This window comes from Mus caroli, unplaced genomic scaffold (assembly GCF_978045245.1).
Source record: "Mus caroli unplaced genomic scaffold, Mus_caroli_1 scaffold_20, whole genome shotgun sequence".
Classification (NCBI taxonomy): domain Eukaryota; kingdom Metazoa; phylum Chordata; class Mammalia; order Rodentia; family Muridae; genus Mus; species Mus caroli.
Window position 1 is genome coordinate 1,969,167 of NW_028227275.1, and position 27,010 is coordinate 1,996,176.

Consider the following 27,010-nt stretch of genomic DNA (forward strand, 5'->3'; position numbering starts at 1 on the left):
GATTGACAAGATTTATACAATATGTACAAGACTAGTTTTATTCTTCAAATTTATAAACATGAAGCTTGAAAGAAATGGCTGAGTAAGTAACAATAATAAAAGAAGTTACTGTCTCGTGTTAGTGACTAAGAAGGAAATATTTCTGCTTCTGTCTAGAGGTTTCTATTGAAGAGCAGAAATTATTTTAGAATTGAAGTATGCAGAAACTATCCAGATGGCCATGGAGAAATGATTTAAAAAAAAAAATAGAGGCTTTCTTACCATTTTTTCTTCCTTAGCAGGTGGACTTCGAAGAAAAAAGCAGAGTGGAGCAAAAACAATATCAATTATCCCAATAATTGTCATGAGCCAAGGAAAGCCAATTGCCTTTGCAATGCCACCGCCAGCAGAGGGACCTTTGGGGAAACAGAAAATGAGCCCTTTCTCCAAACATCTTATCACCAGAAAATGTAAAGATTTCTGTATTTCTAGGAGGTTTTATCTGTAACACATTAGAGTAAAGGTTTTCCTGAAAGCCAGTATTCTTACCGATAGCATACCCCATGCAGAAGGCCACATCTGCAATGGCATACACACTCCCATAGACAGACACATGCCGAAGGTCCACCAGGTAGCCCATGATAGGCATCATGGAGGAGTCCACCATCCCTGTGAATAGTCAAGGATCAGTGTATGGAAAAGTGGTATGAGCCAGAAGCAGGCTAGATGTCAGCGACTGTGTCCTAAACTCAGTACATTGCCAGCTCTTTCCCTTGGTCCTTGTCACATGCTTTTCCATGACAAGACTCCCGACAACAAACCTTTCATTGTGGATAGTCAGCAAAAGGGTTCAGACAGGACTGGAATTCGGGATTCTTGAGTCCTTGTTAGGCTATCATTTGTTGGTCACCTGGCCTCACCGTGTCATATCTTTGAGGTAAGGGAACAGGAGGGTACCCAGTCTTCTGGCAGCTCACCCACGGCTCTTCAGATCTAGTAGATTACAGGCCGCTGGAACCTGGCCTACTAGCTGATGCCTGCTTGATCCACTATTTACTTGATTCCTCTTCTTTTGTCACTTAGCACACACACATACACACATACACACACACACACACACACACACAGCTCAGCCAACCTCTTTCCCACTCATCCTAACACCAGGCTATAGACCATGAGAGTTACCAAGCAGAAAAGTGCCCAAGAAGGCCAGAGTATTAGAATTCAAAAGAAGGGTGAGTGTGCGCCTACTCCTGCTCAGAAAACTAAAACTTGGAGAGCATGGCTCATTAGTAACAAAACTGACAACAAAGACCAGCATGACAAGCTGTGGTCTCTTGACTAGGAAAGAAAAAGGACCAGAAAGAGCACATGTGCTCAGAATTCTGGGCGCAAATCCTAACTGAATGGGCATGGTCGTGGCTGAGTACTGTTTCCCTCTGTCTAAAAGGGGTGATTGGAAAGTGGGTTTGGTGACTGAACACAGTAAACTGATGCCTGTTGGCACACAGCAACAGGTGAATAAGAGAAATAGCGTGCTCCCTCTCCCTCTCCCTCCCCCTCCCCCTCCCCCTCCCCCTCCCTCTCTCTCCTCCCCCTCTCCCCCTCCCTCTCCCTCTCCCTCTCCCTCTTGTATTGGCTGATCATCTGATTTGTGCAGCCTTCTATAGAGAAAGAATAGATGCAAAACATGAGAGTTGGATATTAAGCCAAGAGTTGAAGAGAGAATTACACAGGACTGGTATTGTAAAGGTCCATGAGGAGACCTAAGATGCCAGGACCACCTAACCTCCTCTGGAGGGTCAGACAATATTCCATGCATTCTCTCTGCTATCCTACTCAAAGACTAAATTCCTGGCAATATGGTATAATGGATTTGGCCTTTACTTCTATCGTGGTCAATCAGGATTTATAAGTGAGAAACAAAAGCATACCATCAGTACAGACTTCCTCTCGTGTTTTATATTCCTTGACCTGTGAAAAGTCCCTTCAGGGCACAAGTGCATAGCATGGTACCTCACCCACCTGCATGTTCTTTACCAAGCCTCATTAAAAAAAAAAAAAAAAAAAAAAAAAAAAAAACAGAGACCCAACCAAAACAAAGCGTGGGAAGTCTGTCCCCAGTCTCATTTGGGAAGGCCTGCTCTCAAGTTTGAATTCCATCAAATGTGCTACATATGAGGGAGCTGTGTTTGCCAGAGCATGGCAGTGTAGCCACCTGATTTCCAGCAAGCATCTTCATGGACTTGGACTATGGGGTCTTCTTGAGCTACTCTCATGGCAGCCTCCACAGCAGCTTCTGGAAATCCAGGCTCTGTGCCTACCTACCGTCTGTTCACTCTTCACAAAGAGAATCTCCACTAGAGAGAAGGCAGTTCCAGATTGAGGCCCAAGGCCCAAGTGACTTACCAATGGCAAAACCAACTCCAAAGTTGGGAGCGATGAGTCCATAGATATTTTTTGCAAAAGGAATCTGTAAGAGGAAGTTAATGTGCTATCATAAAAGATGCAGACTCAAATAAATCATCCTGGGAAAAGTCTTAAAATACCTTTTATCTGGGCCTAGTGGACCCATTCCCCTTTGAAAGAATGGGAGCAGAGAAAGGAAGGGGGTGCCAGTCTCATCTTTAAAAGAAGCCAAAGCCTTGATTGAGGGTGTGGTTCAGTGGCAAGTACTTGCCTACCATGCACGAGACTCTGGGTTCGATGTCCAGGGCAAGCAGTCAATAAATGTCTGTTAAAGCCTGAGATGTAAACTCTGGCTGCTGTGTGAACTTAATTGCATGGCTTCCCCGTAAAGACTGCTTCATCCACCCTCAGCTTCAACAGCCATATCTGAGGAGACATTGGCCACTAAACAATGTTTGTCCTGGGGTAACATGTTGTTGTTAGGGGTAGTTACCATTAAGTATTTAAGACACTGTAATGTTTCATGGGCCATGCCTGTAAATCTCAGCACTTGCAAGAATGAGGCAAAAAGAATTGTTGTGAGTTCTAGGATATCCTGAGTTATATAATGAGACCTTAAGGAAAAAAAATTTAAAAAAATAAGATAGTAGTGAGAAAATAAACTTGTTAAACTACATAATAAAAAATCTTAAATAATATCTGACCTAATATTAAATAATATACCCACTGTAGTCTTCCCAGAAATGTTTAAATTGACTTTTTAAAACTGGAGTAAAATGAAAGACACAATAAAACCAAATTATTAAGAAACTCAAACTGTTGTAAAATGTGGCCTGGTGAGTCTCACCCGAGATAAAAGCTTCAGTCCCCACGCTCCCACCCCACAACCGCCTGTCAGGTACAATCTTTTACTCACACATAAAATGCTGATCCCAACAATTATCATTCCCAGAAGAGCACACAGCCACCTATCAAAGAAAGGGCTCCTCAATAAACGAATACTTACACCGTGTGTCCCAAGATGCACCTTCAATGAAAATCACAGCAGTTACTTGTAATAGCTGAGATAGAAACACTGAGTTTCTTCAAAGACCCAGATCATTCTCATACTAATTGGATGCTTTTATTTAATCCTACCTTCCCATTTTGTGTGCAAGTATCCCAAAAATATTGGTTCCAAGGAGATAAGAGATGCTCGCTGGCAGGAAGGCAACGCCTGTGGATTTATGAAAAGGACACCTTATCAGTGCTGTGGGAGTCACACGCCAGGAAAACTAATAATCACAGACACCACGGTGCTGATTCAAGAAGATGAAAGGAAGTCGGGGCCTGCACCCAAGCTGCTAATATCCGGTTTCAGTCTGTGCTCCCCGCCCCCCCCATGGCTTATTCATCCCAGAAAGCTGCCTAGATGCTCCAGAAATGGAAACCATTTCTCTATCAGTGGCTGCATCTCACTTCCATCTGAGTCTGATGGTACCATTACACATGGACCTAGAGAGACAGTCCCCGGCCATGGGAGCCTAGGGATGGCCACCCATACGGTCTGAGCATTTATATATGTGTCCCCATCCCTTCTGCAATTTTTGAAACACAGGTATGGCCATTGAAAGAAAGAATTAAGGGAAACTGGGACTAAAAGAAGGCCATTGGAACTATTCAAAGCTTGCAGTTACTTTTTCTTGTAATTTTACACACGTGCATGTGTCCACACAAGGCTCTGTCACATAAACAGGACTGCATTACACCTATGGCTCCACACCCTGCTTTTCTCAGTTAACTGTGAACATCTTCCTTTCTAAAAAACAAAACAAAACAAAACACAAAACCTACTTGCTCATTTTTTCATTGTAAAACTATGACAGATACCTCACGTCTAGGAATTAATGGCTCTCCAAGAGGAGACAATGCAGTCGGAACCATTTTTAGCTGGCAAGGACAGAAGTTGCTTGAACAGGGCCAGCACTGAACAAAAGGCCCATCAAGGCAAGCTAGATGTGTACACGGGGATCTGTCTAAGCTCCACTGCCTGTCACTGGGATGCTCTCTTGACAAGAGACTATTTTTTCAATTTCATAATTTCAGTAATTTTTTCCTTGAAATTAGACTATACTAGACTTAATTCCAAACTTTGCTCTTAAATATTAAGAGCCATGTTGTTTCCCAACCATCTCCATGTATGCAACAAGTGCTGGAAAAGGCGAACATGGTGATGTCTTTTTAAGAATGAGACACTAAGCCAGTAAACCACATGAGAAGCTGTCAGAACCCGGAGCCTCTAACATACTAGGAATCTCAGGTTAATGGGTTCTGTGATCAAAACGCAAAAGAGAATTACGCCAGAACTAGCTAGGATTATTCCTATCACACCAAGCAAACAGTCATTCAGTATAGTCTAATCTAGCAAACATTTACTGACAGCCATGTGCCCAGCCTGCAGCAAAGAATGGCAACCTGGGTCCTGTCACCATGGTGTTGTTGGAGGGAAGAATCAGATGGTGTTTGATTTGTGATGTGGCTTGCTGAGAATAAAAGATACTGTTCCGAGAACCCTGAACCTGCAGCAGGTCATACTCTCCAAAGCAGACAGTACTAAAACCTGGCCCCCACTCTGCATACCAGGTTGGACTTGGAAATAGAAACTGTGTTGACTATGCCTCAGGATCAGTTGGAACCAAGGGCCGTGGAGATATAAATGCAAACTGTGAGAAAAATAGCAGCAGGACAAACAGCCACTGACATACGGCCTCAGGGTCTGAGAAACAAAACTGAAAGGAATGTCCTATGGGGACTGAGGACCTCATCCTATATGACAAGGTAGCTGCCACCTAACACATCACTGCCCTGAAAGACTGCAGTCCCGATGTTAGAGGAGATACTCTGTAGAAAAGATGAAACAAATTTCTACATGAAAATTTTGAGTATTATTTCAAGATGAGATGTTAAATGTTAAAGAGCAAAACCCAAACCCTTGTGTATATATATCATTGCTGACTGAACCAGTCAACCAAATAATCCACTTGACCTTGGCCCACAGACAGCCCTTGATGACGCCATTCAAAGAAGATATCTCAGAGGGCCCGGCTGGAATCACAAGATTCTAACATATCCCGCCTCGATCTAGAACCCCAAGTGGGACATGCACAGACTCCTCAAAAGCCAATGAGCAGCTTTACCTTCTCAACTTGAAAGAGGGTGCCAGTCTCACACAGGACTGAGAAACTCGGTGACCTTGTTTCCCATGGAAGCAAGGCCTCTCTACATTGGCAGACTGCATCATGATTTTCAAGTAAAAATGCATCAGATTAGAAAGCATGAACCAAGGGTTTGCTTATACTTAAAACTTGCTAGCTAAACGTAACAAGTTTCAAATCCTTTTAAAGCACCATGAAAAGCCATTGCTCTCTTTTTGTACACTCTGGGTGGATGTGAGTCTCAGATGACAAAATATATCATATGGCTGAGAACAGCCTTTCCAGACTGATTTCAGTGACATAGCTCCATGCAAGTCCCATGTCCATCTCTGCCCTGACCTGCTGGCCTTCTCCACACTACATATAATAAGTACCCAGCAAGCAGGACCTATCTCACCACAGCCTAGCTATGTTGTGTCAGGCACAAGGTGCCCCAAAGCATGACTGATCATCAAAAGAAAAGGATTCTAGGTGGATGTGATAGCAAATGCCTGTAATCTGAACACTGAATGCAAAGGAAGGAGCAGCTCCGTAAGTTGAAGGCCAATCTGCTCTCGGTGTCTGGAGAGACCATTGTTCCTCAAAAACAGGATTCCACGGGGACGTCACAGGTGGCAGCTGGCTTTATACCTCACAAATTTCTATAATCAGCGAAAATGACAACAATTCATTCTAGGACTCCCCTCACCTGAGTGGAAGGTACTAGTTTCAACTGGCTCATACACAGCATCCAATGTCATGCATGCTATTCTGACAGGAGTCCTCACATGCTCCCATCTCCTGTCACATCAGAAAATCCACCACAGGGACTATCCCTCCTCAGCCCTGAACAGCCCAGCAGGGAAAGGCTTGTGCTATCATGAGGCACCAAGGAAGTTGATGCTGGACATTTGGCCTGAGGAGCCAGTAACAGAGAGTGGGATTCTTCTGGGCCTCAGGTGATCCTTGTCTGATTGTTCCTAATGGCTGATCCTGGAACTAGAGTGAAACAGTAGGTCCTTGTTTCCCTGACCTAAGAGAAGCCTGCTGGCTCAAGTGCTGGCATCTGGAAGCCACCAGCAGTCAGCAATCCATGTGTTCTGTGTCTTTTCACCAGGCTAGCACAGGATCTCCTATGAAGTCACAACTGACTAGGACTGGATGGGCTCCCAGGCTCCCTGTCTGGCCAACCCATCCATGTCCCTCCCTCCCTTCTGTATCATCACATCATATTCAAAACAGATATGCCAGAATAACCAGCAGGAAAAGCTGGCTTCCAGCCTTGTCTGAGGCTGTTAACCAGGGCCTGTTTCCCTTTGGGGGTTACAGGCCTCCACCCTGAACTCTGTCCCTCAGCACCAAGCTGTCCAAGAGAATCATTTGCCTTTGAGTTTGATGTGAAAAGGACGCAACAGACAGATTCCTCAACAGCTCCAACTCAAGACCTGTTCAGTATGTGATAGAGGAGGTGCTGGAGACAGACTCAAACCGATGCCTCTGAAACAGGAGCAACTGCCATCTCTTCCTCCCCTAAAGTGGCAGCCAAAGCCTTTTCATGACAGCAATCGCATGTCACTCTCATAGCTAATAGGACTGCTTGGCTCTGATTTCCAGTCTGTGGTGGTTTGAATATGCTTGGCCCAGGGAGTAACACATTGGGAGGTGTGACCTTGTTGGAATAGGTGTGGCCTTGTTAAAGGAAGCATGTCACTGTGGGAAGTAGACTTTAAGGTCCTATGCTTAAGCTCCACCCAGTGCGGAATAGGTAGCCTCTCCTGGTTGCCTTCAGATCAAGATGTAGAACTCTCTCCAGCACCATGCCTTCCTGGATGCTGCCATGCTTCCTGCTATGATGACAATGTACTAAACCACTGAAACTATAAGCCAGTCCCAATTAAATGTTTTCTTTTATAAGAGTTACCTTGCTCATGGTGTCCCTTCACAGCAATGAAACCCTAACTAAGACACAGTCTTTCTCCAAAAATGACAGCACAGATCCTTGACCACCAGAGGCCAGATTTCTGAGGCAGCACCAGGACAAGGGTCACTGGCTCCAGACATAATATCCTCCACACTATTCATCCCTGGTACCTTTGTTCAAGGTCATAGTAGGTTGCAGGAGCTATGGAGACCACTAAAAGGATGTTTCCCCTCACACTGAAGCTGAGGCAAGAGGTAAAATTAAATTCCCCCCAGACAGACAAATCTACCTTTGACGTGAATGGCAGGCAAAGCCTCAGGCAGAAATGTAGTGTGGGTCAGCTAAACACTAGGCAAACGACAAGCCTGCAGGAAATGATCTTTCGCTGACATCAAGGGAGCGTGAGCTCTATCTCATGTGGCCCCGGGGCTCCTGGCTGACCTTAAAGAGTTTTTAAAAAGAAAGCCTCGGGCTCTGTCTGGAGAGGACATGAGCAGAGCAGCCTAAGTGCCCAGCACATGGCCAGGACACATTCAATTAGGGTCATAAGCCAGATAAGTGGAGACACTGACAATGCTGGAAAGCTTCCTGGCTGAGCCAGGAAGGAAATGTGTGGTGTTCGACAAAACCATGCAATCCCCAAGTGGATAAATGGTCCTGAGAACACCTGAGATGCAGGCTGCCAAGGACCAAAGGGAAGGAGAAGCTGGAATCTCCCAAAAGGGTCAGCTTTATTCTCCACACAAGACAGGAGTGTCACCATCTTTTGCCTGTTCACTACTGAGTGGGAAAAAGAACACCTAGCAGTGGCTTTCTCTAGGATCCTGGAAGCTCCCTTGGACTTCCTCTTCTGTCCTGACCAGGAAGGTCAGAACTACAGCTTCTATGTAAGAAACACAGTTTAGCTCCAAGAGTCCTTCCTCTACTAAAAACAGGAATTGTCTCTCTTGTGTTTCCAGTTGGGTGGTTTTCAGTATATTCACAAGGCTATGCCACCATTATCATGAGCAGAATCCAGGTCATCTTTCCCTAAATGAAACCTCTCACCTGCTAGGAGTCCCTCCCTACCCTGGGTTGTTGGAAGACTTTTAGGGACTGCTTGATGGACAGACACAAGCAATCAGTACAGAACTTGAAGGAGCCGGTACTCTGTTGAGACAAGTCTCCTGAAGCAAGCAAAGCAAGGATAAGGGTAGGGTTGGGTTGAGGGATGGATGTCTGACAGGCAATAAAGGTACCTGAAGAAAGGCTGGGTACACAGAAAATGCCCACCGAAGTCAGAACCAAGTACTGGGGAGACGGCTCAGTGGCTAAAGGCACATGCTGCCAAGCCTGATGACCTGAGTTTGATCCCGCAAACCTACATGGTGGAAGGAGGTAAGCTGTCCTATAACCTTCTCAAGAGCACTATGGTGTGCGTGTGTACACATGCATGCATGCACGCAGACTCAGTATAATGAAATCAGAAGTAAGCATCTCCATATGAGGTTACCCATGTTAGTTGAGGGAACTATGAAAATAAATCTCTAAGACAGATAATAAATTCTTAAATAAACTGTATATGGATGGGGACTAGCTTTCCAGAACACTCTAAATGTACAGTGATTCAAGAGGGGGGTCATGACACAGGGACAATGGCAGATCTGTGAAAGAGAAGAGAGAACACAGACACGGGCCCAAGAACACATAGCCATTCAGAGAGAAATGGAGAGACACCCCTAGAGACATGGCCCTGGGATGATGGCTGGCCACATAGAAAAAAAATTTTAAAAAATCACATCTCCTTCTGAAAATTAGGACAAAATTAATTCCATGCAAACCTAACATTCTAAAGGGGGGGGGAACCCATAAATTCATTCAAGGAAAACTGGCTATTTAATTTCTAAATGGTCTTGGCAAAGAAACCACATCTCTGAGCTAGATAATGACATCTGACAAGCATCATTTTAAATGTTCTGAGAGATGAAGCATCATCCATAAATTAAAAGGACACAGCAAAGTTGGGGCACTATTTGCAAAATTTCTCATAGGAGATATACAAAGAGCACTTAATCGGTAAGTAAAGGGTAAACAATGCAATAAAAAAAAAATAGGGGAGCCAGGCATGGTGGCGCACGCCTTTAATCCCAGCACTCGGGAGGCAGAGGCAGGCGGATTTCTGAGTTCGAGGCCAGCCTGGTCTACAAAGTGAGTTCCAGGACAGCCAAGGCTACACAGAGAAACCCTGTCTCGAAAAAACCAAAAAAAAAAAAAAAAAAAGTGGGGTGGATATCAGCTGGAACTTCACACTAGCCACGTGTGGTACATGGCTGTGATCCTGGTAATCAGCAGGAGGCAAGAGGATCAAGAATTTGAGGCCAGTGTGGGTTAGTGAGAATTCTCTCTCTCTCTTTCTTTCTCTCCCCCCACCCTCTCTCTCTCTCTCTCTCTCTCACACACACACACACACACACACACACACACACACACACACTAAAAATTAAATCTATGAAAAGAGGTTCCATTGTTATCTATTTGATTCTGGTACCTATGTTACTCAAACAAACAAACTACCAGGTATGAAAAGAGTGCCTTGACTTTGGGAAGGCGCTCTACAGATAACTGTCCAAACACGAGGGAGAGGCATGTACATTCTTTGATACGGATCAGTGGCAAAATGAACTATCACACCCTTCAATAGGGACTGCTTAAAAATACATATCACTAGGATAAGGTCATGGATCAAGCCATACGGTGCTTGGTGCACAAGCATGGGGGGCTGAACTCAATCACCAAGATCCACATAAAAAGCTGGGCTTGGTGGGTTGCACCTGTAATCCTAGCACTGGGAAAGTGGAGCTAGCCTAACTGACCCGATGAGCTCTGAGCTCAGTGAGATGCTTTATCTCCATGGCACTGACCTCTAGCCTTCTTCACACACACACACACACACACACACACACACACACACACACACACACGTGTTCAAATATCTGCACAGGGAAGAAAGGCAAAGAAAGGGAGTCAAAGAAGATGCCAAGATGATGGGGGAGGGAAGTTCCCATACGACCTAGACTGTGCCGTGTTTAGACTGGAGAGTTAGGACAAATGTCCACAGTGAGCAAAACCCCCGAAAACTGTTCAGATGATAGACGTGCGCACAACCTGGGAGTGTCATTCATCTCTGCCAGAGACCTGAGGAATATATGCATAGACGCTACACAGAAAACTGAGAAAAGAGAAAGACCAGGCAGTGACTAACTCAAGGGAAAAAGATAATCAATCATCGTTCAACACAGAGTTCAGCTCGGGGGCAATATTCACAGTCACAGTAATATTGATCATGAATGCCATCCCACTGAAGCATGTCACTGCGAGTCTCCCGGTAACTGTGGAAGATACATTCTGAGATCTCAGTAGACGCCTGAGGCAGGAGATAGTATCAAACTATACACATGTACCTATGATAATGTATAGTTTATAAAGCAGACACAAAGAGGCTAACAATAACCATGATAACTATTCTAACAATGCCTTGTAACAAGACTAATGTATTTCCTCTCCCTCCTCAATACCTAACTGTCCTTCCCCCTTTCACTTGAAGCATCTGTTTGGAATGATTAAAAAACAAAAGAAAACCTGGGGCTGAAACCAACTAGGAGTCCACTCTAGGCACGGACTCCGTGAAGAGGCAAACAGAAGTGGTCACTTCATCGCCTTACTGTGGGTGGTTTTGCAGGGCAGGCGCACAGATGGGACCCACCCTAGTCCTTACCCAGCTGCCACTTTCGGGAACACATGGTCTCCATCATCCAGATGGGCAGGGCAGGCTCCAGCATGGCTATCCCCATGTTTGCAAAGCAGATGGAGCCTGTGTGGGAGAAAGAGTGTTGGTGTGCTTGCACCTTCATAGTGAGTGTCTGTGGTCACTTGAAACACAGACCCCACGTGCCTCAGCTCAGAGACCCACTCCCATCGGATAGAAACTAAACAGTGAGCCAAGAGGACTGTAAGAAGTCTTACTTTAGTTTTATACAAGATCAGTCCCAAGCCATCCAGTCTGTAACTGGAGGGACCCATCAAGCTCTTTTGGCTTAAACCCATCTACCTTACAAATGAAAAGAAAGCATTCCAATTCACTAGTGAAGACGGCTGCATGAGGCAGCCAGCAGCCAGGCAACTAGCAGACCACACGCAACACAGGGCACCCTGAAGCTCTTATAAGTGGGTTTTACTGCACAATGGATGGATATTTTTTTTTCATGATTCCTAAGGTGTCACGGTGCACTGCGTACAAACGTGCTGGGGACAGGTGTTTTTCTAGCCATGTGCATATAGAACATCCATACAAGTCTTCATCGTTGATCTGCTAACCAACCTCTTTGTAAATAGAGAGCCTCCACCATTCTGGGAGCTTCCTGTGCTATGCTCTGCGGAGCCTGCAATTTGCTAGAACAAATTCGAAGAAAACTGTGCAATCATGATGATGACAGTGTGCGCGCTTCACTCCTGGTGACATTTAACAGCAGAACATATGAATGATTGGACTCTTCTTCCCATTTGCCTCACTGTTAATTCCCTCCGCCACCACCAGTAACACAGAAACTGTGGCTGGTCTAATAGCGTCGGGTATATCTTTGATTGTCTTCTCATCACTGAGGTTCCAAGAAGCAGGGAGGGCCTAGGCTACACTGCCCATGTGCTCAAAGTTCAAGGAGTTACAACCTCATCCTCCCATGCCCCTATTTCCACCTTGGCTCCTTGCACCTGTAGAGCCCAGTGCATGAAGAGGTTGGGGTACTAGCTTCCCAGACCTGAGCCTGTGTGCTGCCCTGGCTAAATCCCACAGCAGAAGGATTCAATAAGGATAGCCCAGAGCTTTGATTGATTGTTTTATTTTATTTTATTATTATTTTTTTATTGGCACAGTGTTGTATAGCCTAGGCTGGTTTTTCCTATATGGCCAAGGATGACCTTATACTGAGATTACATGTGTGCATCATCAATCCCAGTCTATGCAGTATTGGGGAGCAAACCCAGGTCTTGTGTGCAGTAGACAGACTCTATCCACTGAGCTATATCAGCAGCCCCCAACTTGGAGCGTTGAAAAGGATGAATATAAATGTACATAAGACCAGGCCCAGTTGTCTCAAATACTTTTTACAGCTTTCCTGTAGTCTGGGAGCCCTGCTTAGATAAATCTGCTCCTCCAGGGTGAGCTACACTGTAGGCTTGTACCTATGACAGGCAGCCAGGCCCTTTCCCTCCCTGGCACCAGAGCTAATCTCAGCCTTGTAACTAGGCACTGGGAAAAGAGGCTGAGGCCCAGCAGGGAAGTGAACTGCCTCCTCTGGGACAGAGCCACAGAACCCCAGAGTTTTCTTTTAGTCCATCCAGACCCCAAGTCCAAAGTCACAACTTCTTGCTCTGCAAGCAGAGATGCCCTTTGGGACTCAGTTCTCAGTCCCTACTCCTACAGACTAAACACCCACCTGAGACACCTGAAGTGAGGCTAGCAAGCCCTTCCAGAAAGTTCAAAGCCAAGTAGTGATGGCCTTTAACACACAGGCAAGAAACAAGAGAGAATGATGCAGGACATCCCATGTCTCTGACCATGTGTTTCCATCTATCCCCTTAGAACTACCCTTAACTTCAAGAAATCAAGGGCCCTACCTGCAGCGATGAGGATGTATGGGTCCTTCAGCAAGGTCGTTAGAGGTGTCCCCTTCTGACTCTGTCATGCAAAAACAGGGGTTAGAAAGAGTTACCTGGGCCAGTCTTGGGCCCTCATCTCCCACTCCCAGCTGCTTACTTCTGGCTGCACTCGGGATGGCTGGAGCACAAAGAGCTGAATAGCTACAAGGAGGAAACACAGATGACCCTTCTTGGAAAGCAGATGTGGCCCGAACATATGCCATCACAGAGGTCAAGGCCATGGTCACTTACCTCCATCCAAGAGCACCAAGGCAGCAAGCACCAGGAAGGGAGCTGTCTTCCCCACAAACTCATAGAGCACACTTCCAAAGGGGGGTCCCACTACAGGAAGAGGAAGATTCGCAAGACAGCCTTGGTAGATGGGTACCTCTCCCCATCGGAGAACCATCATTTGATTCGTATGCTTTGTTCCCTAAAAGACCTGGGGTGCCCACCCTAGATTCAGCTTAATATGCTGAGCTTCTCCCCAGGAATGTTTTCAACTTCTTCAGCAATGCGAAGAGCACACAAAAGCATCCTCAAAGGCCAAAGGCCTGAAGCAACAGAGGTAGCCAAAGAGCTGTGTTCTGTGCAGGAGGGTCCACAGATCCAGCTACCAGCAGACATGGGAACCACTGGTTCCAGAACAAAGGAAAAGGCCCAGGTCTCTCTCCTTCAGGGAAAGTACATGGCCCCTGGCCTGGGATGTCAACTGGGACAGGTGTCACGGCAGATATAGAAGGCTAGAAGCTTGACTACTGTAACTCAGAATTTTTAGAGGAAGAGATTTGACAGACTGTCCTACCCTATCCTGTGTTTGACATTGGAGCCTAGGAAGTTTGGAGACAGAGGCCAGGGAGCCTAGGAAATTTGGAGACCAGATCCTTCCTGCAGGGGACTCAAGAACTCTGACCACCATTTCCCAAAAGCTCCATGGGGACAAAAAAAAAAAAAAAAAAACACAGAGAGGAGAGCTAGATGTCTGTCCATAGGAATGTGGGCTCAGTGTGGCCAGGACCAATGGGCAAGGATCATTGGAACCTAAATGGGTCTCACCTGCACAGTGACTAGTACATACCTAACACCCCCATGGCCAGGCCCCCCAGAGCAATCCCCATGGCGTTACCCCTCTCTTCATCATCTGTGTACACGCTGGCCAGCATGCCCATCCCTAAACAGAAGATCCAGTTAGTGTCCCCACTCTGGGGAGTACTAAGAACGTTCTCCCTCAGACCCCAAGCAGGCGAGCTATCTTCCTGAAGTATGAGGCCAAGCAGAACCCAATAGGAAGATGAGCACAGTCTGCAAAAACCTCCCTCCACCCCCATCTACCTCTGGTTCCTGCATCAGTACACATAAGTCCCCAGCTGGGCTCCCCACCCACTAATGTCTTCATGCCTACCAGCCACGGATGAGCAAGAGGAGCCGATTCCCTGCAGGGACCTGGCGATCAGCAGGAAGGCATAGCTGCTGGAGAAGGCAAACACTGCCAAAGAGAGCAGGCCCAGGCCCTCATATCAAGGTCATGCCCCTGCCTACAGGACAGGGATGTCCCAACAGTGTGTGATTCTGGAACCCTCCCTTAAACTCATGAGTGTATCTATACTTGAGGTTATGGGCTGATCCATGAAGCCCCCACCCGCTTCCCGTACATCCTCTCCTCCCCCAGATTTAGTCTGATTCCCAGCTGACTGGAGACAGGGCTCCTTCCGAGACCTGCATGCAGAGGGCAAATAGCAGATACTTACTAACTGTTGAGATAAACATAATGCAGAATCCAGCAAACATGGGGATTGGATAGCCAATTCTGAAAGACACAAACACAGAGAGTCTGGTGACGGCCAGACTCGGCTGTTTTTGTAAGGCTTTATATTGATTCTCCAGCCGTGATTCATTTGGGATCAGCTGGATAAGTGTTCTGTCGACTTGTCTGAAAATTCATATACTCGGTGCTTCCTACGTGACCTTTTTTGTGTTTGACTGTCTTAGAGTATGAATACACTTATGGGCTGCCACTCTGAATGGAAATTTCTCTGGAATAAATGTTAACACAATATTGGCAAGTGACCCCAAACATATCTAAAAGACAAAAACCCCATTTCTGCCATCATTGTTATTATCATTAGTGTAGTATTTGCTAGAAGTCCCCCAAAGGGACAATTGCAGTTTACATAGCTTTGATAAAAGGCCATCAAGTGAGTCACCGGGCAAGAAACATAGCAGCACCACATCTAAGATGTGTTAGAAATCGAAATGTTAAAGCCAACCTTCCTGTTGACCACACTAGAAAGCCTTGTGCCTTATACCAAAAGTCTAAGTCCAAGTTGCTTTGTGTCTACTGAGGATTCTGGCACCAGGCCATGTTGTATCAAGAAGGCATGTGTCTGGTTAGATGCCTACCCTCCCCACCCTGCCCTCCCCCCTCCAACCCCAGGAGAGTTTCCTTTGGTTTCCAAAGAGAGACAAAGGCTACACCTTGAACCTGAGTATAGAAAGGTATCCATATGTAACTAACTGTCTACCAGGGAACCTGAAGAAAAAAAAGAAAAGGCTGTTTCAAATGCTTCATTTGCTCCCTTGTGCAGGTGGGGGAGGGGATGGGGGTGGGCAGAGGTCAGAAGCCAACCTTTGGTGTCATCCATGAGAATATCATCTACTCCTTCGAAGTATCTCCTACTGCCCAGGAGCTCACCAAGTAGGCTAAACTGGTTGACCAGCAAGCCCCAGGAGTCCTCCAGGATCTGCCTCCTCAACCGTGGGACTGTAGTGGTAAGTCACCAGGCCAAGTGTTTTTACATAGATGCTAGGGACCAAACACAGGTCTTCATGCTCAGAAGGCAACTGACTGAGCCATCTCTCCAGCCTCTCCTCCTTCATTCTGCTCCATTTTCTTCTTCCCTCTGCTGTGTTGGCATTGGAGCATGACAGCAGCATCCACACATCTCTGCCCTGGAGGTAAAGCCAGCCCTGCCTAAGCTATTGTCCTATGGCTAGTTCTCCCAACCTAGAAAAGTTCACAGCTTCTCAGGCCTCTTCTCCCTCCAGCCTAAAATTCCAGAAACCTGGAGAGGAACCAAATGAATCCTAGAAAGAAGAAAACCAAGTATGCCAAGTCCAGGACTACATGGAAGGGCTCATCTAGTCTAGACCGACACCCAAAGTGTCCCATGAGCACCTTCATTTGAAGGTTTTATACCCAGCCCCATGAGCAGCCACACAGCTAGCTCCGTAAATTCCTAAGAGCAGTCGACCACCTCCTCAGTTCCCAGATGGGGAAACTAAGACATGGAAAAGTGACTTGTCAAATAGCATTGAGCTAACTGCACTTGAGCTATGTCCTCCAGGCCAGGGCTTTTCCTTGTAAATCTGACCACATCATTGGGTAGCCAGAATTTATAGATGTGATTTTCAGTGAAAACTTACTAACAGTTCTTTTGTCATAGACTGTGTGATTTGTGTGTGTGTGTGTGTGTGTGTGTGTGTGTGTGGTTTATATGTATATGTGTATGATTTGTGTGTGTGTGTGATATCTGTGTGTTTGTGTAATTTGTGCCTGTATGTGCATGTATATGTGTGTTGGTATGTAGTATGTGTGTGTGGAGGGGGGGGGGTGTGTGCCCACAGAGGGCCCAGAGGAAGATGTCAGGTGTCCTGTTCTAACGTTTTCTGCTGTATTCCCTTGAGACAGTCTCTCACAAAACTTAATGTTCAGCATCTCTGCTAAGGTGTTCTGTGAGTGAGCTCCTAGAGGCGACCTGCCTTTTATGGAGCCCTTGGGCCCCCATGAGCATCCCTGCAACCATGTAAGACATCTGTGTTCCCTCTGCTGACTACAGTAGAAGCTCTTGGTAGTTTCAAGACAAAACTTGAGAAAACACAACAGCTTGTTCCGTAGCTATTAGACCCCTAGTGATATCACACTAGTCTGCCGTCTATCCAGTCGCCCAGGTCACCTTTCAGGATATGGGAACCTGTGAGATCCTTCTGCTGGTGACTGTACCCAGGGAATGAGAAATCTGGTGGCCTGAGGCTCCCAGTACATTCCTCAAGTAGCTGGCTTATAAACATACTTCTTGGGTTGCCAACACTGGCTCAGAGAAGCTAGGAAACAGGCCTACATTCATGTGGTGGGTTTACCAAGGTAAGTTAGTAGGACAAGGGAGTTTACAGAGAAGTGAGACGGGAAAGGAACCTTTAATGGCAGAATCCAGTTAAAGTCTCTCACCATCTGAGAGTCAATTCCACCACGATTAACGTTTGCCCTGAAGGTTGCTTACATAGAGAAAATGCTCTTTTTATACAAGGGAATCTCAAACAAGAATTCGAAAGCAGCAGTGGTCTTACTCCTTTTCCAGACATAAGCCTCACGTTGTCTGGGAACCTCACACACACACACAAAAGGTGAGAAGATTTTTTTCCCCAGTATAAACATCTTACCTTCCTATGCAACACTAGTGAGCTTTTGCCCTCTCGGCTCTCATCCTAGCCAGGGTACCTGAGGAACCAATGTATCACCCCCGCTTAGGCGTATCTTATCTCTTCTGACTATCTCTCTTTCTATTAAGCTTGAATTTATGTCGATTTATACCAGCTCATTCTGAAGTTCTTTTCTGTGTACAAGTCAAAAATCCCAACCCCCTCAAGCTGGAGAGATGGCTCAGTGGTTAAGAGCACTGACTGCTCTTCTGGAGGTCCTGAGTTCAAATCCCAGCAACTACAATGGTGGCTCATAACCATCTGTAATGAGATCAAATGCCCTCTTCTGGTGTGTCTGAAGACAGCTACAGTGTACTTATATATAATAAATAAATACATCTTAAAAATAAAAATCCCAACCCCTTCTGAGTAAGCGTTTGGGCAGCTCTACAACAGGGGGTGGTGTCTGCACCCAGCCCATGCTGCTGACAACCTCACTGCTGTCCTAGGGACAATGGATCTTAATGGCTGACTGGCATACAGGGTCTCATTACAAACCTCACTCAGGGTTTTGTGCCTATACCTGGGTCTTTTCACCAAGCTTGAAGCTATTATGATGTTATGTTTGTTTGTTTGTAGCAACACTGCAGCTACTGTCTATTTAAAATCCTGTTGGGATTTTAGCAAAGTAGTGAGTGGATGACAGGATGGTCAAGCTGGAGACCCTAAACCACTAAAGTCAGTTGTACACTCCAAAAGCTGTGCACACACCTGGGCTGGGGTGCTCTCCTCTCCTTGCCCAATATACATGTGCTCCACACTCTGTACTGGCCAAGCTGCTGGCAGAGTGTCCGTGCAGTCACCTTGTCAACATCCTTTGCTGGTGCTCAGTTAAACAAGATTGAATGACTGAATGAGCACCCTGTGGGCCTCCACCCTCAGACTCTCTTAGCTCTTCTCTGTATACATACCACACCCAGCCTCAGGAGAAGAGCTGTCTGTACTCATGTCACTGAGCAGAGGAGGTGGCACAAGAGCCTTCCTCCTTCCCCACGTTGTCTCTTAAATGGACAGGGACTCTCTTAAATGGACATGAGTCATAATTGGCTAAGTTTGCTCTCTTGTCTCAACACAATGCCATCTCAGTTAAAGCATTGCTAGCAGGACTAGATCTGATTCAGCAAGCCTATATCCAAATGGCCCACTATCAACCCCTAGTGAGCCATGCCACACCACAGTCATCCTCTATACAGCACCAGGGAACAATTCATCCAATTTGAATGTCGCTAAAAATCATATATTGATTCCCTCAGAAAACATTGAGAACAATGGATGTGATCCTGAAGCCAGAGAGCAGAGAAACCCCAATGCCCCAGCTTGCTTTCTAGTGCTGTGTGACACCATGATGAAAAGCAGCTTGGGGAGGAAAGGGTTCATTTGGCTCTCAATAATCGTCCATCACGGAGGGAAGTCAGGGCAGGAACTCAAGCAGTAGCAGAGACAGAAACCAAGGAGGAATATGGCTTACTGACTTGCTGTCCATGGCTTGCTCAGCCTGCTTTCGTGTCCAAAAGCACCAGAGGTGGCAATGCTGACCCAACATGAGCTGGGCCCTCCCACATTAATCGCTTATCAAGAAAATACCCCCGCAGAGATGATCACAGATTGTTCTGATGGAGACAATTCTACCTACGTTTCCTTTTGCAAGGTAACTCTAGTTTGTGTCCAATTGACAAAAACAAAACAAAACAAAACAAAACAAAACACCCTAACGGGCACATCTGTCTGACAATTGTTACATATTCTGTAATGCTACTAAATCCCTTTTCACCAGAAAAACTAACAGAGGCCCTCTTCTCAGTTTGCTGAGATGATAGCACAGCCAGCCCCCTCAGTCACTGTAAATGACAAGAGAAGACAGATATAAATAAGAATAAGATATAAACCGGATGCTGTAGAGCTCGATCTGTCACCAGCAGTGGCTCAGCCTCCCTTATAATAATCTCTGCACACCCCTAAAAGGTACAACAGGAAATTAATGTCAAGAAACAGGAATATCTCAAATTCACTCAGCTATAACAGGAAGTTTATTCAGTATTTAGGAAATGAAATGAAATCCTTAAGTCCAGCCCTTGAGTCAGCTGGAGTTTGGGCTACATGTGTACGAGGACCTGTGTGAACACCAGACCTGCCTATGTGTGAGTCCCCGTGCTCACAGGAGCATGCTCTAATTCCTGGTTCCTTCTGCTTTCCATGTGAGAAGCCCATTGTAAGCTCATTGTCCTTCACCCTCCCTGTACCAGTGATGTCTAGGATGGGAGATCCCTGTCTCAAACAGCTGGTTTCCCTGTCTGCAGATGAGCTGAAAAGGTCAGTGCTTTCTACAAAGCCTACTTCAGACCAAGGGGCTGACGCTAAAGGGAAAGATTTCAGAAAGCTTCCATGCCCTGTGGCTTCCTGCTAAGATCTGGGAGGAAAAACAACTGCTTTTCAAATATACTAGGTAACTATGGGAATAAATCAAGCCTTTGACACTAGCTTGATAAAAAGCAGACCACCCAGACAATGACAGGCTAAGAAGGAAGTGAAGGGAGCCCCTCCCAGGCACGGGGCTGCTGCTCCCAGGCCATCTGCTGGCTTGAAACAGCTCTTGGTTCTAAAGATGCAACTACTATTTAAAGCGGATGCTGAACATGTGAAGACAGACCAGCTACGATTGGACTGAGGACTACTCATGCTTAGCATCTGAACTTAAACCTTCTCGTGTAAAAGGAGAGAGATGGAGAAGCAGACAAAGAGCATACCTTTCCTGATTTGTGACAGAAAAAAGGTAATGATGTTTTCATAACGTTTGTCTGTATAGAGCATTTACGTACATACATGTGTAGAAGTCACTTAGTGCAAACAATGACAGAACTCACTCTCAGAATCCTGCTGTCTCCTTTGATACATAGCTACTACTATGGACTGAACATTTCAACTGGAGTTATAAAATAAACCAGGTGAATATATCCACGAAAGAAATGGACCAAGCCCCTGAGATGTTAGACAATGTTACTGGATATGCAAAACCATGTGCACGCTCCAAAATGGAGCATTTTTCCTTTACCATCCTATCACAAGGTGACAGTGAATATACAGTAGCCCGAGTATAAATAAAATGAGAATAAAAACATTTACCCAAGCCTTGCCCAAAATGGTCACCCTAAAGTGTTCTCAAAATTCAGTATGAGACAGTATCCCATGACTTCAAGCAGCAGCCAAGCAGCCTGTTAGCTTGTCTCAGCACACAAAAGCCACTGTGCTCCCAACATTTTAGTCTTGAATACAGAAGTGTGAGTGGACGCTGTGCAATGTGGTTATCTGGGCTCACAGTGGGTCCATCTTAAGCTAACACAGGTAGGTATTAAAGAGGAGGGCTCCTACCAGCCAGGCTGGAGAGACCCCCCACATCTTTTGGAATATCTAAGCCTGGACCATCTCACACTGGAAGCTGAAAGGAGACTGGGGAAGGTCTAGGTGGGAAAGGATCAGGCTGTTTTAGTGTTTAAGTTCTCCACCCACAGATTTAAAAATGTGCCTTTACCGATTAAGAGTAACAATTGTATACCCTTGTTGTTTCTTTTTAGTATCTAAAACTAGAAACTGTATCATAGCCAGTGGGAAAGAATAGGAGGGGGAAACAGGACATCTTAGAAATGCAATCTGTCTGTCTAACCAGCAGGCTGTTCACGCCATGGTTGTGTGTGAGTACTGTTTCCTGGTGTGCTGTAACCCCCTTTACCTCTAAAATCCTAGGAGTGGCACAAAGGGTTCTGATAAGGTCTACAGACTGTTCTTACGGCCTTCTCACCAGGAATCCAGGAGCTGACGTTCAGTGCCATTTAGGCGTGCATGCTTACAATACAAAATGGGAGTTAGGCATGACATTTAGTCAGAAACATGTCTGTCAATATTAAAATGCAGGTTTAGACACATTTGTTTACGATACTGAAAATGTGACTCATACTTCTTGCTGGTAACTGAAATCCGAACAAATTACATCAAAACTGCAGTGCCTTCCAGGGAGAGTGGGGGAGCCACCAAAAGAACTTGTCCCTCTTTGTTAGTCTCCATCAGAACCATGGAGGAGAGTGGAGCATGTGAGTGACCTGAGGAACAGCAAGTCTCTAAATCTGCACCTCCTGAGCTTAAACAGTTCTCAAAAAAAAAAAAAAAATGTACAAACCACAGTCATTTTGAAGGGAGAACAGAGTTCACCTGATTGTTCTGTGTTCGTCAATATTTAAAACATTTGCATTTCTGTGTTCCCAGGCAACACCAGAAACAAAAATAAATAAATAAATAAATAAATAATCACTTTTTAAATTTAATGCATAGCTAGGGTAAACGGGGGCTTTGTTCTAGCTCAATTTCAAACCGGATGGCTCACCCTAAGATCACAGGCTACAGTTCACAAACCCCAAAGCAAAATTAGGATTTTTCTTGGGAGAAAGTCTGAGACACAAGCCTAAGGAGCCTCAGCTGTACGGCTCTAGGGGATTTTTAAGAGGGAAAGGTCTCACTAACTTTAACAAGCTGCTTCTCAGAGATGTAAGTAAAACATAAAAACAAGATTGGGATTTTGAAAGAGCGACTTGTCTGTGGCTCCCATTTGGAGGACTGGAATATTCGCCTCATTTCAGCAAGTTGGCTAAGTACTACCCAGTGACTAGTCACATTCCCGCCCAAGTGATTGGCAGGGCATTATTACGATAATGTCCTCAATTTTCCCATATAGCATTCGAGCTGTTTGCTCTGTCAGAGCACAAAACCCTGAGCCTTTTTTTCTGTAATTATACCAGATGCATTTAAAGAAGTGCTCTCAGTCTTGAAAAAGAAAAGAAACAAGCCTTTGACTCCTGAGCTCTGTTTGATTTTGTGCTGGAGAACAGAGGAGCAGCAGAGTGTCACCTCCATAATGGGGCTTCTCTGTGGGTGCACAATCAGCCATGCCTGGTTCATTTGCTTACCATGCTTTGTATGGAAGCCATGCGGTACTGCTCAGAAGACAGGAGGACTGTCTGAAGCCTGGGTTGTTAATACAGGCTCAGTGGCAGCACCCAGTCCACAGGGATCGAGCGCCCTGTGCCACCCTGTGAGCAGAGCAGCAGCAGCCTACATGCCCAAGCGCAGCTGGTGCTAGGGGGAGACATTTGCACCCAGTGGTAAGACTTGCCATACCCTCCCTGATTGCTCTGAGGTCGCCCCAGGGTTCCTTAGTGCACAGACCCTGAACCAGAAAGAAGCACGGGGTTCCTCCCTCTCTGGACTTTATTTAGTTCTGTGCTACAGTTGATATCTTTGAGGTTTTGTAACATTTCAGCACTGGGCCCACATTTTCCACTTGCAAAGTATCCCACAAACGATCTGACCATTCCTGATCCATACTGCTCGGCTCTCAAACTCTTCATTGTGCCTCTGGGATCCGAAATAACTCACTGGCTCCATAGTCACACCCAGTTGTCTCTGGTCTAGGCCTGGGGACCTTGTAGCTTCAGGTTGTGACCCCTCCCTGCTCTTAGCATCACCTCATTCTCCAAGCTCTTGTCTTTGCTTTTTCTGGTCTGTGTTACAGCTATGATCCTGAAATGATGGCCACTCCCTTGTCTACTATTTAAAAAAAGAGACAGAATCTTGCTTATGTAGCTCAGGCTAGACTACTATTTACCTGTATCCTAGACTTGTCTTCATCTCCTCCTGGATCAGCCACTCCACTAGCTCTCACTCATCCCAGCTGACATCTTCAGGAATTGCCCGTAAGCCCAGTACTCTGGGCTTAGAGTCTCCAAGCACAAGGCAGACCCAGGCCACCTTGGCTGGAGAACACTTGCAGGACAGCTGCCAGCAATAGAGACAAAGATGCCAAGCAATTCATAGCCTCCAGGTTAACTCAAAACTAACGTCAGCCTCTTGGGTTCTCAGACAACAGTCTCCATTCTTTTCCCGTGGAGCATGTAGAAAAAAATGGAGTGACCAACAGTGAGGAGAGGTTCTAGCCCTTAATCTTCACGTCAGCTCAGAGTTCGATTCACACAGCAGGGTCACCGATCTCTCTCATGTTCCACCTGGGCAGCTGTTAGGTCCTTCACCACACTAATAATCCTAAAACAAAGCGTCTTAGCTTTCAGCTTTCTTTTTCTTGTTTGTTGTGTGTTTGTTTGTGCTTTTTGTTTTGTTTTGTTTGGGGATGTAGCCCAGGCTGGCTTTAAACTTGCTGTATAGCAAAGATGACCTGGAATTTATCTTCCTGCCTCTCTCTTCTGAGTGTGAGATTATTGTCAAGAGTGCCCAGGGCTTCTTCATATATGCCAGGCACGTGAACGCGTGTGCACACGTGTACACACACACATACACACACACACTCACAGCCCCAGCCCTAACCTTAATTTTCTCTAAGCAATAGGAGAGGTGGAAAGCCATCCAACCTTGATGGCTGGGATCACTGAAGAGCCCATGTACTTATATACCACACGTTTAGAAGAACCCATGCTTTTTTCCTCCTTCCGTCACGTTTCCTATCTTAGACATTTAAGGCAACAGAGGGAAGGACATATGGAGTAAATATGGGATTCTGTCACTGAGGATGAAGACATCAGACTCAGGTGATGGGTTTCTCTGGCCAACTGCCCACCAATTCTCCACACACTCTGACAGCTGATGAGCAAGCAGCAGGATACAGGGGTGTGGACGCTCCATCTGCGACACACAGCCTACCTGTTGGTCAGGAGTCCTATGAATGGGTTGGTGAGGAGCTGGACAGCGGCTTTGGAGGCAAACAGCAGCCCAACTTGCACATTCTCATTTAGAAGGTCTTTGTCTTCACTGGGGCAGTCAGGAGGGACAGTTGTGTTGGTCACAGTGTGCTGTGTGGTGGTAGCCTTGGGTGACTCCCCTCCTGGGAGGCCCCCTGTGGCATTCCCCGTGAACACAGTAGAGTTGTTATAGTAAGAGAAGATGCTGTGGAAGCTTTCAGAGGTGGAGGCTGTGAGCGCTGGCCTGGCAGTCTGGATTTCGGTAGTATTTTTCTCATGCTTAATGCTGTACAGGTAGCTGGGAATGATGGGAACTAGGGACAAGGGCAGGGAGAGAAGAGGCACATCAGAACCTTTTCTGACAAAAGCCATCAAAAGTGAGGTTGTGTGAAAAGCCAAATGAAACCCAGAAGATGAAACATGCTGCAACAGTTTCACACTGCTTTGTGTGTGTGTGTGTGTGTGTGTGTGTGTGTGTGTGAGAGAGAGAGAGAGAGAGAGAGAGAGAGAGAGAGAGAGAGAAAGGATGCCAAGGGTCCCACCATGCCCATGGGGTAAGCAGCTGTGCCCACGTGACTAGCCACAGAGATGTCTGTCATTTACAGGGTTTCTCATTATAGCATTCCCTCAGAGAAATATGATAGAAGGCAAAACACCGACTGAAATAAGTCAGTGCTGACCCGGGGTCAGAGAGGCTCAACTGCCTTCTAAATGGATAAAGCAAGGAAACGGACGTCTAAGTTTCATTAAACGTCTAAGTTTCATTATGTACTGTGGAGAAAAAAAAAGTCCAACCCTCACAGCTGGTGATAAACTGGGCGTTCTCAACCAAGCAACTCTATGTTGACCTGCAGATTTTACAGCACTCCTCGAGGATCCCGTAGACTTCTATCACAGCAAAGCAAAGTGGTAATGTTATAGAAGGTTGGGCACATGAGAAACATGAAGGACAACTGGGACCCCCAGCTGCCTGTGAACCCCAGCTGACTCTCCAGAGCTGAAAACATCAGTAAGATGCTCTCAGATTCTGCAAGTGGGGAGGGGGAAGTGACTCACCGCTTGGGGGTCTGAGGAAAACCAATATATTTTTTGTTGTTCACTGAAAATTGGTTTTCAAAAAGAGCATGTGGAATACCTTTCAGCTTGAAGGATTAAAGGGCCTGGTTTTGAACCATCTGGTCTAACCTGTCGTTTTGGGAGATTTGTGCTGTCCCTGAGTCCCAGTTCCATCACAAAAACACTCTTAGAACAAATACTCTTAGATGTAGGGTGCTTTACCTCAGGGGTAGATGGCGACTTGCTCACTCAGCGGTCTACCAACTGTTTGGCCACTGAAAGTCCTAAAGGGCAGCAGCAGCTTAGCACACTGGTTCATTTTGACAGAAATCTTTTTCATCTCCGTACAAGTGGACAAAGGGAAGCAGGCAGTTCAGTTATCAGGAGGAAACACAACTTCTGGGCCTTATCGGATGTCACAGGGTCTGACCTGACCTCCGGGAATAACGAACCCACAAGTTGCAGCTCCCAGGAGTTGGGGCGAGGAGGGCTTGTGTTCAAGGATGGGTTTTTGTTTTGTTCTCTACACAGCACGTTCTTCAACTTTTTGGGCAGACAGAACTGCTCAGATAAAGTGAGATGGGGTGTGGAGGACAGGCTTCCTGGGAGGAGGTACATGGTCCTGGGGCTGCGCTGGGCAGGGGACGCTGTCACCTGGGCTGTAGATGATGAGGACAAGGTCTTGGGGACCCAGTGCCAGGGACGGGCTCCTGAGGACCTGTGCTAGGAGCTAAGGACGAAGTGCTAGGTCCAGTGTCACAGATTGCTGGCACTCCCGAGCCATACGTACCTACGACGGTGAGTAGCATGTTGTCTAGCAGCAGCGCGAGGAACACGATGAACAGGATCAGCTTGCGCGAGTGGCGGCTGTCCCGCAGCCATCGCAGCAGCACCAGATCGCTCAAGGCCATAGCTTTGCTTTGCTGTGGGAGCGGGTGCGATCAGTGCCTGGGACGGTCAGGGGTCCCGCGCCACCCGGAGCACAAGGAGTTTCGTCCACCAGCGGTGGCGGGGACGACAGGGAGTGTCTCGCTCCCCTCAGACGCTGGGATAGCGTCCCAGAGTCACCACGAGCGAGCGCGCCTCTATTGCCGTCGGGGACCAGACCTGGGACCCGGGGACGCTGCCCTTCCCAGCCGCACCCTGAGTCCCGGGATCCCCGGAGTCCGCCCGCTGCCGTGGAGGATCCCCGAGGGTTCTCTGTCCTCCCCAACCTCGCGTACCTCCGGCTCGCCTGCGACTGCCTGCAGGGTTATAGCTCCACACTGCCGGGGTCTCAGTCCGTGCGTCCCCGCTGCTCAGTCTCCTCTGCTTCAGCGCCCCAGAGCCCTGCTCAGTTTACCCAGTCCGGCTCTGACGTCACGGACAGCGCTGAGAGGGGGCAGAGAGGGGGGAGCTAGGATACTGGCCTCCGCCCACCCAGAGCTGCCTCTGGGCCGCAGCTGGGGCTGCTGTGGTCACGAGCCCACCCTATCGGATTCTGGGGACGTCTGCAGTGGAGGAGGGGAGGGGGAGTTGAGAAGGAAGCTGCAGGGGCTCTAGAACACAGCCACAGGAGCCCAGGACAAGGAGTCAAAGGTCCTGAAGAG

General features: G+C 46.7%; 1 protein-coding gene across 1 annotated transcript in view; it reads right to left on the reverse strand.

The window, feature by feature from the left end:
- Positions 1 to 26,730, reverse strand: part of Slc18a2 (solute carrier family 18 member A2) — a 35,285-nt gene extending 8,555 nt beyond the window's left edge. Inside the window, exons 1-15 of the mRNA XM_021151277.2 lie at positions 26,645 to 26,730; positions 26,212 to 26,344; positions 24,328 to 24,679; positions 14,904 to 14,962; positions 14,558 to 14,641; positions 14,234 to 14,326; positions 13,408 to 13,497; positions 13,274 to 13,317; positions 13,135 to 13,195; positions 11,237 to 11,332; positions 3,526 to 3,604; positions 3,305 to 3,356; positions 2,389 to 2,452; positions 529 to 648; positions 262 to 395 (exon numbers count right to left, since the gene is read on the reverse strand). Coding sequence (XP_021006936.1) covers positions 262 to 395; positions 529 to 648; positions 2,389 to 2,452; positions 3,305 to 3,356; positions 3,526 to 3,604; positions 11,237 to 11,332; positions 13,135 to 13,195; positions 13,274 to 13,317; positions 13,408 to 13,497; positions 14,234 to 14,326; positions 14,558 to 14,641; positions 14,904 to 14,962; positions 24,328 to 24,679; positions 26,212 to 26,332 — 1,449 coding nt within the window. The 5' untranslated portion in view covers positions 26,333 to 26,344; positions 26,645 to 26,730. The remainder of the gene's footprint in view (positions 1 to 261; positions 396 to 528; positions 649 to 2,388; positions 2,453 to 3,304; positions 3,357 to 3,525; positions 3,605 to 11,236; positions 11,333 to 13,134; positions 13,196 to 13,273; positions 13,318 to 13,407; positions 13,498 to 14,233; positions 14,327 to 14,557; positions 14,642 to 14,903; positions 14,963 to 24,327; positions 24,680 to 26,211; positions 26,345 to 26,644) is intronic.
- Between the last annotated feature and the right edge of the window lie 280 nt (positions 26,731 to 27,010).